Source organism: Crotalus tigris, unplaced genomic scaffold, assembly GCF_016545835.1.
Source record: "Crotalus tigris isolate CLP2741 ecotype Arizona unplaced genomic scaffold, ASM1654583v1 scf7180000017549.6302385, whole genome shotgun sequence".
NCBI lineage: Eukaryota > Metazoa > Chordata > Lepidosauria > Squamata > Viperidae > Crotalus > Crotalus tigris.
In genome coordinates, this window is record NW_024096467.1 from 1,054,713 (window position 1) to 1,069,107 (window position 14,395).

Here is a 14,395-nt window from a genome sequence, read left to right on the forward strand (position 1 = left end):
TGTGGACTTCAACTCCCAGAATTCCTGAGCCAGCCAGTTGAAGTCCACAAGTCATAAAAGAGCCAAGGTTGCCTACCCCGGTCTAGAGTAACATAGAGCAGTTGTAATTCATTTCTGTGTAAAAGTTCTTCATATATTTTAAGAGAGTGATTCCATCTTCCTTTAATTTTCTTTTATCTAGGCAATTTCTTTAATATTTCTAACCAGGATTGAAATCTTATGTGCTATTATGTTTTGGATTCCAGTCACATAATTCAAGTAACCTCTAAGAAGTAACATATATTTTTGTATGAACAGTATATGTATTATTTGTCTTATTTTATTCCTTAGCTATATTATTTAAATTAATATATCTTGTTTTTCTCCTCCATAGGGATTTCATTGCAAATATCAATTTTCTAGTAAGTATTATTTTTCATTCCTATTATATTACATTCATTCTTAAGATCAGGAAAACAAAACTTTTGAATGACCAATCAGACTGAAAGCTTATTATTTTTTAAAAAAATTCCTTTGAAGATCTTCCTATTCATCCTCAAATGTCTTGGGTCATGTCAGAATGTAAGCTTTTTTGTGGATGACCTAAAATAGTACACTTATGTTTAACAAGAATTATTTAAAAACAAGGTTTGATTCTCAAAATACAAAATGTATTACCACTCATCCATGAAAACTAAACAAAAAAGCTTGTACACAAATATTTTGATTTTATCACCCATTGTCCCTGAAAGAAAATATCAGTACTACACAAGTACTGCAAATGAACAATCATGGGCATACTCATTTGTCATATATCAATGGTGGCTTTTTCCGCACCAAATTTTCTGGATGTAAATTGTTGTATAAATAGCTACCAAAATCTTTAAACAGAGTTTTTGAATGGGTGAAAGTTGCACATTAGCAGTGTAGAATAGTTACTGAAGTGTACATTGCATCAGTAGTTGAGTTATCAGATGTTATTGTATGTTCCAAATCCATTTGCCTGCAACTCTTGTTATAGGCTAAATATTCAATTTGGTTGCATTCTACAATGATTTGTCCCACCCTTCTCCTGAAGAGTGGGATGTGATAAGCTTTTGATTGCATGTGTTTGTGTGTGTGTATGTGTGTATCTTCAATAGCTATCATCACTTAAAATCACTACAACATTTTTTATTTTTTATTTATTCATTTTATCCTACCTTTATTATTTTTATAAAATAACTCAATATGACAAATATATGTAATACTCCCTCCTATTTTTCCCACAACAACAACCCTATGAGGTAGGTTGGGCTGAGAGAGAGGAACTGGTTCAAAATTACCCAGCTGAATTTCATGTCCAAGGCAGGACTAGAACTCAGAGTCTCCCAGTGTCTAGCCTGGTGCCTTAATTACTAGACCAAAGTAGTCTATTTACTGGTCCACCCCCAGTAGATTTGATATTCTATATTTATTTATTTATTTATTTATGAGACTTATATACCGCTTTAAGTGCAAGCACTCTCTAAGTGGTGTACACTAGTAAGCAATTTTACCTACCCCGGAAGGATGGAAGGCTGAGTCAACCTTTTGCCGGTGAGATTTGAACCGCTGACCTGCTGAACACAGTCAGCTAAAGTGGCCTGCAGTACTGCACTCTAAATGCTGCGCCACCTCGGCTCTTAAGTTATAAAATTGACTTGGAAATATGGTATATTCAAGAAGGTGGATATAATTTTCTTTTTCTTCATCTGTTATGGCCTTGGTGTACTAGGTATATAATTCAAGCACAGTATATTTATGTATTTGTGTATTTATTTATTTAACTTATATGCCACCCATCTCTGCTGGAGGTGACTCTAATGACTTACAATCAATAAAAGTCCCTAAAAATATTAAAACATCAGAACAATAAAGGTATGGGGAATCAAGTGAATAAAGAGGCCAACATAAAAAGATTGTAGAAATGATCAAATCTTGTGAAAGATTGTTCACAACTTGGTCTCTCTATGTTTTTATTAGAGTAAGTTGTTGTATTTTAGCTTTTATTGTACCCATCACTCTTATTTTCAGAAATTTATTATCTCTCTGCTCATGGCCCCTTGAACCTGCACTCTTACAGTCCTTGAGTCAGCAGAAAAATACTCTGGCACAGGCTTCTCTCCTTCAGTTGCTAAGTCATTTTCTGTCTCCGTGATGAGGCCACCCAGTGGTGCTGTCTACACATATTTGATATTAAGGACAAAGATTGGTGGATTCCCTGGTTTCATTTCCTCCTCAATGGGCATTACCTGCTGATGTCCACCCATCACTCTTTCTACTATGAGTTGGGACTGGGGCTGGGACTGGGAGGGCAGAAAGATTTTATCAGAAGGCTGGTACTGACCTACGAAATGAAAAGGTCCCAATAATTTATTGGGCAGCCCCCTTCTTTCACAAAATGATCCTCAGGATGTCTGATGTTACCAATGCCTGTCATCTGAAAATCGGTTGAGAGGAGTTGGTGGGGAAGCAAGGTGGAATGGGGTGGTGTCTCTATTGATCACAAACCATCTCCTAGGGCGGTGGTGGTCAATCTATGACACGCAGATCAAGGGTGATATGCTGTGACATTTTGGATGACACACCAGTGCTCCCCAAATCCTGACAAATATTCTTGAAAGCACATTCATATTTTTGTCCACCTTTTGGAGGCTTTGGAAGCTGCAGAGGCTGCATGAGAATGGTGTATGCTCTTGTGTGGCCTCTGGACTCTGTGGGAATCATGTGAGAGAGTCATTCTGTTGTGTGGCCTCCTGAGTCTCTGAAAATTGTGCAAGACCAAGATCTATTTTTGTGCAATGTTCAGAGGCTGCAGAACAGCATTCTCCAAAGCTACTTCAAGGACAAAGGCTAGCAGCAGTGTCAAGTTAGGTATTTTCTGAATTTTTAATCCATCAAGTCCAAAACATTTATCGTCATGTCCTTAGCTTTTATTTTGGATGTATAATTAAGCAGGTGCAAAATCTGAATAGCATTTCCATTGCTACAGAGATTGAGCAATGACAATTTCAATGGAAAAAGAATATTAAGTTCATTTTATACATCACAGAGAATTGCTATAAGATAGTTTATGGCTAATAATGTGTATTATTCTAGTCATGATAGCTAAAGGGATTCCCCCCGCCCCAGCAAATGCTGGAAATGAACAGATTGTATCTTTCTTCCAAATCTAATGTTAATGCAGCAACGCTCAACAATATTGGAAATTAATTCTTTGTAGAATGGAAGGAGATTTGAAAGTTGTAATTCCATTTCAACTTACGATATTTCTATTTAACTTTACTAAAGCACACATTTCTTCAAATTGTACTGACCTAGCATTATTTAAGATAATAGCTGCAATAATTTTATCTGCTTTTATTGGAAAAGAGCCTTCTTTTCCTCTGTGGAAGAATGGTTAATCAAACTGTGGGAATATGCTTTGATGTCTAGAATAATTTTATTATATATATATAAAAAAACCTTCTGTATAGCTCAATCATATTTGGAAATTATTTTTGGACTATAATTCTATACATAGAATGGTAGCACAACCCCAATTAGTTGTTCTAGTTATTCATTTTTGGGGGGATGGGAGGGAGGGGAAGCATTTAACCAATGGGTCTTTTATTTCCAAGTCAATTTTATAACTTAAGAGTACATTCATTAAACAATTAAGAGTCAGATTGGTGTAGTCTGGTGCTACAAACCAAGAAGCCATGTGTTCTATTCCTCCCATAGGAACAAAGCCATCTGGATAACTTTAGACTAGTCTCTCTCTCTCTCTCTCTCTCTCTCTCTCTCTCTCTCTCTCTCTCTCTCTCTCTCTCTCTCTCTCTCTCTCTCTCTCTCTCTCTCTCTCTCTTTTCCTCCCTCCCCCCTCCCTCCCTCCTTCCCTCTCTCTCTCTCTCTTAGAAAGTAATGATAAACTGCTTCTGAAAATGTAACCAATAAAACTTGTCCAGGCAACTGCCAGGAGTCAAGAATGATTTGAACTAATACAAACACATGTATTGCATGGAGTAGATCTTCTCCCTGGCAATCATTTTGCCTGTAGGTGATGTGTGCACTAGTCATTTTTCTCAGTACAGTCATATTTGGTCAAAATCTAAATTGGCCCAAGACATTATGACCAATAAACCTATAGTTCCTTCCTCCGAGGGAAGACTCTTGATTGATCTAAAATCCTTCTTTGTGTTAAAATACCATATGTACAACTAGCCCCTTGAGTTGGAATTGGCTGGACAGGGGAAATCTTTACCATGTTTTTTTTAGAAGATGTGACTGAAGTATATGTCTATAGTGCATTGTTGGACTAGTGAATGTCTCTCCTAGCCTATCTATTAGTGTATGAGGGATGATCATAAGGACATCTGCTGAGTTTTTCTTCAATGATTTAAGTTATTGTTTAGCTATTTCAAGTTTGTTTTTGCACAGAGCCACATATATTTGTTACTTTTACAGCGGAGGTTGTGAGCAGTTTCTGCCATCCTGCACCTGCTTCCCTTTCTCCAGTCAATTTTAAAAACATGAAGCTTGGGACCACAATGAAGTGTGAAGATCACAGGCATTGCTCTCTCTACTTAAGTCTCAAGGCAAACCTGCAACTTAATGGTAAATCAGAAGATTTCATAGGGAATGTGGATAATAACTGAGAGCTCTTGTTCAGTAGAAGAGCATGTGCAGAAAATCCCAGCTCTATTTCCAGTTTTTTAGAGAGATTTAGGAAGAACTAATGTGCGAATTCCTGGAGAATTATTCCATATGAGAGAAGGGGAAACCCAGGGCATTCTTTGGGCCCTGAGATAATCCTGTCAGATAGGGCTTTCTTCACAATATTGGTAAAAAGGGTAAAGAGTGCATATTTGTTTTCGTACACACAAGCTTGTACACATATTTGCTTGTACACACAAGCTGGTCTTGGTGTAAAATATTCTCTTGGTGTGTGTGTGTGTGTGTGTGTGTGTGTGTGTGTGTAGTGCCAATAGGTTGCATCATAATTAAAACTATCGTATTTGAATTGCAAGAATATGGATGATCACTAGAGAGCAGCAAAGGGATGGGGATTGTTATATCGTTTGCTGCCATCTTGTGGTCACATCAGTATATACTGAGGCAATTTAAAACAATATAAAGTTCAACAGTGTGGGTTTCTGCTTAGTACAATGGGAGAATATTCCTTGGGTTCTTAAGATGCTTCCAAGTGCCTATAAGAAACTACAAATTAAAATTGAATGAATGCAACTTGAAAGAAATCAAGAAAGCTACTGCATCAAAGAAAACAATAGGAATTGTTTTTGTGCAGCAAACAAAATACTGTAAATCAATATTCCCAGTTGCATGGTTCCATATAGGAATCTATGAAAATTTTTTCTCTAGCAGAAATTTTAGTGGAGATGAAGGAGATATGAAAGTAGGATAGTCATCTGTCTAATCAACATTGACCTTAATGGATTTGATCAAGCTGGATTGGCATTTACAGGGATTGGCTACTAATACACTTTAGCTCCATGAAAGTAGAATTAAAAATCTCCTACATTTTATTTGGTAGAACTTTGATTGAGGAGTATTTCACCTTTCAAAAGTGAGGTGTTCATCTTTGATTAGCCTACAGCAGTGATGGCGAATCTTTTAGAGACCGAGTGCCCAAACTGCAACCCAAAACCCACTTATTTATCGCCAGGTGCCAGTGGGCATGGCCCACTGGGTGGGTGTGGCTGTGGTAGTCATGGTAGACTGGAAGAGTATGGCCAAAGTGGGCTCATCCTGGGGGATGAGGTGAGGCGAGGCAGGGCAGGGGTGCCATTGCTGCGAGGAAAGGTGAGGCAGGGGCCTGCACACAGAGGCCAGTGAGTGCATGGGGGCTGATGGTGTCTGTCAGCAGCCACAACCTGCCAGCCCCTCAACCGATGCACTTTCGGGCTCCGCAGCCCACCACCAGCAGTTCAGAGAAGCTGCCTCTGAGCTGGACGGACGGTTGACAGCTGAGGAGGCGATGCAGTGGGTCGTGCCCTGGAAAAGGAGAGCATGCAAGGCCAGGAGCGATGGGTCAGGGGGGAGAAAAACCAGCTGTGCCGGGATGCATCTGGCCACGTGGGACCTTGGCGAGTTAGCGAGTGGCTGGTTGAAGAGGGATGGTTGCCATCTCTGGTGCGCATGCCCACAGAGAGGGCTCTGAGTGCTGCCTCTGGCCACGTGTGCCATAGGTTCGCCACTACTGGCCTACAGGTTCTAACATTTATGCTATTTGATTCAAAGGGCTTTTTATTTCTATGATTCATTTATAAAGATTTTTTTTCCCTTTTTCACAATATTCTATTGGAAGTGAGTAATAATTTCTTCCTCTCAAAGTTCATTTCTTTGAATTCTGAATTTGCATTTATTTCTACACTATTTTCAGAAAATACTTATGGTGTTCGAATTTGTTATTTCCTGATGGTTACTCAAAAATCCAAGTGTGTGAATGTGAAGATTTCCAGGGGGGAAAATGCCCATCCTGAGGGAAATAAGGTAAAAGATTTCAGTTGTTTCTGTTATTTTATTAGAGCTAAATTTAAATAGTCTAGGAAGATGGTGATATGGTGTGCCTCAATGTAAGGTCTGGAAGTGATTTTTTTCTTTTAAGCTGATAGGGCAAAATTGTATGTTCAGAGGTAAAGACGGTGTTCCCATTTTCTCATTTTATAAAGCTATAAAGTTATTTACAGAACACAATGGGATAGAATCAGCCTTTTGGTAGGTAGTTTAAACAAAAAATACCAACCATGAGTATTCAAACTATTTTTAGTTGAAGGTTACACTAACAGAATCTTGCAAGTTTATAAGTTTCTGTCTTTTACTTTTACTCTCCCAAATACTAATGAGAGTTCCTTCTGATATGCTTTGTCTACCCTGACACTTCCTTTGGACTCAGATTTCTCTTATTTGATTGTTGGCTAAGCTGTGACTCTTCCTTCTTTCTTCCAAGGTCATTCCCGCAGACCATTACAAATAGGAAGGTTTGTGGATCTTCCCTTGCAGACCATCTCCTATATATTTTTTGTCAGTTATCACTGAGACTGCAGAAAAATCAAGATGTACTGTATTTATTTATTTAATAAATTGATATGGCAGCTCATTTCACTGAATGTGATTCTGGGCAGCATACCTACATTTAAAACAATGCTATAGCTATTTTAAAAAGCTGAAAATATAAATAAAAGCAGGATTGGTGGAGAACATGCACCCAAGCACAATATAATAATTATGTAGTTTTCCATGGGATCCCCAAGGCAGCTGGAAAAGTTACATTTTCAGGGTTTTCTGAAAACTAACATCACCTTCGGGCAGGGGTATGATGCTCTAGAAGGCAGGAGCATGCTGTTTGGGTCCATCGTATGAAAGCAGATGGGAGCAGCAACCCAACCCTGATGGACCTGATGGGATGGGGAGATGTGATTGGGAAAAGGTGGTCCCTTAAATAGCCTGGCCCCATGCCATGTAGGACTTTAAATGTGAAAACCAGCACCTTGAATTGCATTCAAAAGCAAAGAGGCAGCCAGTTCAGCTCACAGGACACATATACAGCTATTCATGCAGCTGTATTCCACACCAATTGAAACTGTCAGATACTCTTGAAGGGAAGCCCCATGCAAAGAGCATTATAGTAATCTACTCTGGAAGCAACCAGAGCATGGGTGACTGGGAGTAGAGCCTTGCAATTCAGTAAAGTGTGCAACTGATAGGTAATATGAAGCTGTGCAAAACCCCTCCTAATCACCACTGCCACTTGCTCTTCAAGCAAGAGTTGTGATATGAATCTAGAAAAAATCCAGACCATATATTGGATAGTGCTACCTCATCTAGTACCAACGATGGAAAATATCAGATCCAGAAGGCTCAAAAACCCAGTCTTGCCAGGGTTCACTTGAAGTTTATCATTCTTCATTCAGATCTCCCACAGGCTCGAGGCACTGGGATAAGATATCAACATCATTGTTTAATTCACCAGAGGCAAAGATAAAAGAAAGAAGATAGTTAACCACTTGCTGCTTCAGCCCTGCAAACATCCCATGCCACAAATGCTATAGACTGGAAAGGATGAATGGATAGTGCTGAGGGTAACTGGGTAATGATGGCTATGAAGATTGGCCCTCATGGGGCCTATGAGAAGAGTCAAGAGGATCGGATTGTGATGACAAAGAGATCACTTTAATGTTAAATTTAATTACTGCGGCTAGGTTGTTAATAGGGCAATATTGGAAGAAGGAATCTTTGCCTACTCTGCAAGAATGGTTTTTTAAAGTTTCTTATTTAGCGGAAATGGCAAAAATTTCGGCTTTCTTGAAAGATCGATCGCAAGAGAAGTATCTCTTGGTGTGGAAAAGATGGATAAATTTTATACAATATAAGTATGATATAAGAAAATACCATCTAGCTTTTGAATAATTTATATTTAAAGTTTAAGATATTTATTTAGAAGTGTAATTATTATTATTCTTTAATTTTTTATTTTTTTTGTTTTCCTTTCTGTTTTTTATATATAATGGAGTTAAAGCATGTTATAATCTGTTTATTGAGTGTAATGATATTGGTTTAAGGTTTATTTGGGTTTAATTTTTTTTTTCCTTTTAAGTTCTAGTTAAGCCTGTATTCAGCTCTGGGAAGAATGGGGGATGGTTTTGGGGAGGGTTGGGAGGGATTGGGGAAGGGGTTTTTATTGTAAAATTTTAAAAACTTTCAATAAAAAAAAAGAGTCAAGAGGGAAAAATGTCAACTGTACTGTGACAGCTTTATGCCAGTGACTCATATCATTATATAATGGGATCATGACATGTGTGTAACATTATTTTGCCATCATCATAACTTCCAATCTCCAATGTTGGCTCTGGAAGTTATTTTTAGATTAGAAGATATCTATCCATCCCACTCAGTTCTGGCATTTTAGTTTATTATCCACTGTATTATATCAGCCAAATGGTTGCTTGGCCAAAGTGAGAATGAAGATATTTAAACTATTTAAAACAGGATGCCCAACATTAGTACAAAAGGAACAAGAATTGGTTCAAATTGGTTTCACATTCACTGACTGATTACTGTCTGGCTCAGAGAGGATTGTCTGCATGTGCTAAGAAAATTAATATGATGACTATGTGTGGGCTAAGAATATTGCATGCCACTGCTCTCATATGGATTTATTTAAAAGAACATCCCTAAAGATATAAATCAAACCATTATTCCCCAGAAACTTAATTACATCCAACTGCTCACTTCATATTTTAACATAAAATATTGTGTACCTCTTTCTTGTTTCAAAAGGACAGCTAATTTAATCTGTCAGTTTCTGAAATCTGTATTTTTACAGACTTCTTTTTGGTAAAGGCAATGAATATATACAGTATATATTTTATGGCTAGGAAATGTTACTGCAGAAAGGGATTTTCCAGAAAAGCTTATACCTCATGAAAATACTTTCATATTGATTCATGGGTAAAGGTTTGAACATTGCCGCAAACAATTTAGATACTATTGGTATATACATCTATATCCATATGCTCATCCTGGCCTAGTTGAATTGCTTGGATATGGCATTTGATTCATGAGGGAATAAGAAATACAAACACAGATCTAAGGCCAACAGTGTTTACATATGGCTAGCTTCCTGCAAAGAAAGCTAAATCAGAGCCAATGTTGCAAAGCAACATAATCTTTTAAATGTTTTACTTTGAATTAAATTCTCTTCTATTCTTTATGGCTTGTTTGTGGGTTCATAGATGGGCGTCCCATTTTAAGTTATAGAAGTTCTAAAGGTATGTCTTTTTATGTTTGTTTTTGTTTTTTGTCTTTTTTTGGATTTTTGGGAGTTTTATATCTTAACTTCCTTTTGAATAAAATAAAAGAGAATGAAAAAAGGATATGCCTTCATATATCAATATTTCTATATTAGAAACAGTATTATTTTATCATAATCCAAATCTGTGAGTTTAATATAAAATACAGTCAGGGTTTAAGCTCGTGAGCCCAGTCATGTTTGCTTTAATGAAGGGGTTAGAATTGCTTCCTGGATCTTCAGTGGATGGGCAAGTTCTAACAGGAGGGCAGAACTCCTACAATCTCAAGTAGATTGCTGGATAGTCCTGACTGTGAAAACTCTGATTTATGGGTTAAATTTGGAATGTTATCAATGCATTTCTTGAAACAGGATAGTCTTTGGAAACTGAGAACATAATTAAGTGAAATCTAGGAAATTAATAAATACAGAATAACAGAGTTGAAAAGGTCCTTGGAAATCTTCTAGTTCAAACCCCTGCTCAGGCAAGAAACCCTATACATTTCAGACAAATGGTTGTCCAATCTCTTCTTTAAAACCTCCAGTGATAGAGCATCCACAACTTTTGGAGGCTAACTGTTCCACTGGTTTAATTGTTCTCACTGTCAGGACATTTTAGTTCTATCTGCCAGAATTATTCAGGGTGAGAAAATAAAATAAAAATGAAACATAACATTAATACATTTGAAAAATAATTTTTAGTGGAATGCATGTTTCCTTGTGCTCTCATTTTGTGAAATAGTGTCTAAACTGAAGATTCGTTTGATGCAAACAGGTGAAAATACAATTTAATTGCTTTGAAGTCAGTGTGGGACAACATCTTTACATAACCATGACAACAATTCCAAATTATTGTGGAGTTAAACAGACTCAAGAATATTATGTTGAAGGTAGGAAACATTAAAAAAATGTTGATCTTGTGCATGTACATGCATGTAGGTGTGTGCACTTGCATGGCTATGCTAATGCTAATACTGAAATGAAGATGATGCTGACACAAATATCAGCACAGGTTCCCTGATTTACAACCATTTGTTTAGCAAATGTTTGAAGTTACAACAACACTGAAAGAAGTAATTGACAGTTGGTACTCACACTTACAAATGTTGCAGCATCTCCACAATCAAATGGAGCTGTGCGTGCATTTGCCTGCCACATGTGTGGAACCTTCTCTTCTCCCCCCCCCCTCTGCTAGTCCACAAAACTGAAAAGGTTGGGGAACTTTGCTTTAGACCATGCCTTAAGATCAGGATATTGAATTAAATGGCTGTTACTTAAGTGTAACAAGAGTACTTTGTGATCTAAAAGTTGGTGTTATATCAGAAATCCCCTAGGCACATGAAGAACAACTTATAGTTTACCAGCAAAAATCCAGTTACCTCCATATTCAATTTAGGGTTTCATGTCAGTACAATAAGAAGAAAAAAAAATCAAACTTTAATCAAGCAGATACCTACTTTTAAATTTTAGGATGTCCATTTTATTTTTATATTACTAGTAACAGAGCAAATTATCTTGTGCTTAAGTAATATTAACTACTACTTGTGATCTTAAAACTGTGGTACAGGAGCTCAAACATTTATTCCTGTGACTATATAACATTCATTTGATGAAAATAAAAATAAATTGATATCATTTTCACTATAGGTTTTCAGCTTATTTGGATATATAACATTGGTTTTTGAAATAGCTGTTAAAGGAAGGCTATGAAAAGCTGTGGTGGGACGTTTTGCTTCTGTGAAGGTTTATGCAAAGTTCCAGAAGCTGTTTCACAATGCAACATGTCCTCAACACCCCTGCAACCAGCTTTTAATGTCAAACTAGCCACTTTGCTTTGCTTCACCTGGTCTTTGAGGTCTCCTCTAGCAGTTCTAATTGCAGAAAGAGACTTTTGCTAACACACTGCTTCTGGAACTGCTGGATATGGCAACTTGCACATCTGTATTTTCTTATTCTGCGGTCTAGTTTTTTCACTGAAGTGAAGTCAAGCCAATAATGGGGGAAAGAGACTTTTTTTCACTAAGAATTTTAGATGCAGTTTGCCTTGTTGGAATCTGTTCCTATAGTTAGGAAGCACAAATCTGACTGGTTGTGGAGAAGATATACTTGATTTTGTCCTCTACCTATCATTGTCCTTTGAGAACTTCTAGAGTACAGGAGAAGTGCCTGGAGATTGAAGAGCTAACAATCTTTGAAAAAGGGAGAAAAGTAGACCCAGAAAACTATAGACCAATCAACTTGACATCAACACTTAGGAAAATCCTATAACAGTGATTCTCAACCTTGCCAACTTTAAGATGTGTGGACTTCAACTCTCAGAATTCATAGCTGGCTGAAGAATTTGGGAGTTGAAATCCATGCATCTTAAAATTGCCAAGATTGAGAAACACTGCCCTAGAAAATAATCATGTTATGGCCCTGCTGGACATATTGCTGATGAGGAGGATAGAGAGGAAGTAGAATCAGGTTCATTTATGGAGAATAGACTTAGGTGATGCCAATAGTGATGAGACCAATGAGTCCATTCTGGTTGAAGCAGACCTATTAAGCCCCCAGGCCTCCTTAACTGCACCAACTGACAATTCAACCCCCAGTCATAGGCAGAGGTACATGATAACGATTCTACAACAGAGAGCAGGACTCTGTAGATCTGAAAGTTCTGCCAAGAAGCCAACGTAAGATTCAATCCTGAGGAGTAAACTGCCCTAGCTGTGTATTGAAGAAACTCAGCATGGCTGGTTTATTAGCTTCATTCCTGAAAACAGAATAACTTAGTGATGGTGAACCTTTTAGACACTGAGTGACCAAAAATTGCCCCACCACACCACCCACCCCCACTATGCCCCACCCACCCTTCCTTTCATTACTCCTTTCTTCCTTTTCTCTCTCCCTCCAGGAAATCTCACAATCACACAATGACTTAAATAAGCCACATCATTAGGTTCACAAAGCACACTTCTCCAAAATCAAAGCAATGACATGTCTTAGCATATGTGAATCTACTCTCCCTCCCTCTCTCTCTCTCTCTCTCTCTCTCTCTCTCTCTCTCTCACACACACACACACACACACACACACAGACTTAGAAGCAGATTGTCACTCCAATTAAATCCCTTATTTATCGTAACTGAATCAATTAAATATTTGTAATCTGTATACTATTAAGGGATTTGTACTGACTTCTGACCATCCCCCATGAAAATAGAACAGCAGATGTCTTAAGAAATAAACAAGTTGAAAATCTGATTTTTTATTTTGCAGACTGCAGAAACAATGATGTGGGGAAAAATATTCCAGATTGTTTTGGTAAGTTGAGATCTCCGAGATCTAAAACAGTAGCATACAGTATTTAGTAGTCTATTAAATATTTCAACAAGAATACATGGGTATTATCTATCAAATTCAGCTTGACTCTTGAAAACCAGTTTTTCAATTCTTCTTTTTCTTCTGAAGCTGGCCATCTGGAGTTGAATCAAGGGGTCCAGAAATAGGACATAATGAGGACTGAAATGCAGGAGTAGCACCACTTACTAAGAAAATCAGGGTTCCAAAGAGAAAAACTGTGCATCAAGGTTGGGTCCGATTTCTCTAAAAATAATGAAAAAGAGAGATTTTTCTAGCACAAGCCCTCTCATCTCATTTCTCCAGCAGAAATTCTCCCTGAATTGATGAATTCCAGGAGTAATTTGTTTTGCAGAGGTTCTACTTTCCATATAGTCCTGCCATCATTGAATGAGATTCTTGTTTCCACAACTAGCTGTTCTAGCATCCGCATTCCCCATTTTTAAGATTCAAAGGAAAGAATTATAGACCAATTGTTTCCTATTTTAGATAACATCTGGCTAAAAGGGCAGAGAAGAGCAACAAAAATGATGAGGGGGCTGGAATTGGATATGTCTAGTCGAATGAAAATAATGACTAGGGGTGACGTGATAGCACTGTTCTAATATTTGAGGAGCTCCTACAAAGATGGGGGAATCAAACTATTTTCCAAAGCACCAAAAGGCAAGACAATAAATAATGATTAGAAACTAACCAAGGAGAGAAGCAACCTAAAACTAAAGAGAGATTTCCTAATGGTGAAAGCAATCAATCAATGGAATAGCTTGCCTTTAGAAATTGTGGGTGCTCTATCACTGGAGGCTTTCAAAAAGAGACTGGATATCCATTTGTCTGAAATAATATAGGGTTTCCTGCTCAAGCAGGGGTTTGGACTGGAAGATCTCTGATGTCCCTTCCAGCTCTATTATTCTATGTTCTGAATAAGAGCTGAAGGTAATGATTATAATGCTTATATATGTATTACAAATGCACAGAATCTGTTGGTATCTGTTTATAGTTTCCTTCTAACCAGTAACTGGAGAACAATGGAACAATCTGGCAAGCTTGAACATGGAAGTCCTAGACAGGCTAGTGGGTTTTTTGAGTTGAACTTTGTTGTACTTTTCACCCTACATTTAGCTGATTTCCAAATCTGATGTGTGTTTTCTTTTATCAGATGGGGAAACAGAGCAATGGCTGAATACCTGGTAGTTCAAAAAGACAGTTCCACATATATCTCTTGAGACTAGAGAGTTTTGCAGCTTCCTTATCAAAAATAAATGTG

The 14,395-nt window shown here is 37.6% G+C and overlaps 1 protein-coding gene across 4 annotated transcripts in view; it reads left to right on the top strand.

The window, feature by feature from the left end:
* IL17REL (interleukin 17 receptor E like) overlaps positions 1–14,395 on the top strand; it is a 54,375-nt gene that overhangs the window by 12,619 nt on the left and 27,361 nt on the right. For 3 of the 4 annotated variants that reach the window (XM_039337334.1, XM_039337344.1, XM_039337354.1), the window contains exons 2-6: positions 374–401; positions 4,447–4,596; positions 6,383–6,492; positions 10,566–10,680; positions 13,051–13,095. In XM_039337334.1, the coding sequence (XP_039193268.1) occupies positions 374–401; positions 4,447–4,596; positions 6,383–6,492; positions 10,566–10,680; positions 13,051–13,095 (448 nt within the window). The remainder of the gene's footprint in view (positions 1–373; positions 402–4,446; positions 4,597–6,382; positions 6,493–10,565; positions 10,681–13,050; positions 13,096–14,395) is intronic. The other variant, XM_039337362.1, reaches the window with a different exon arrangement.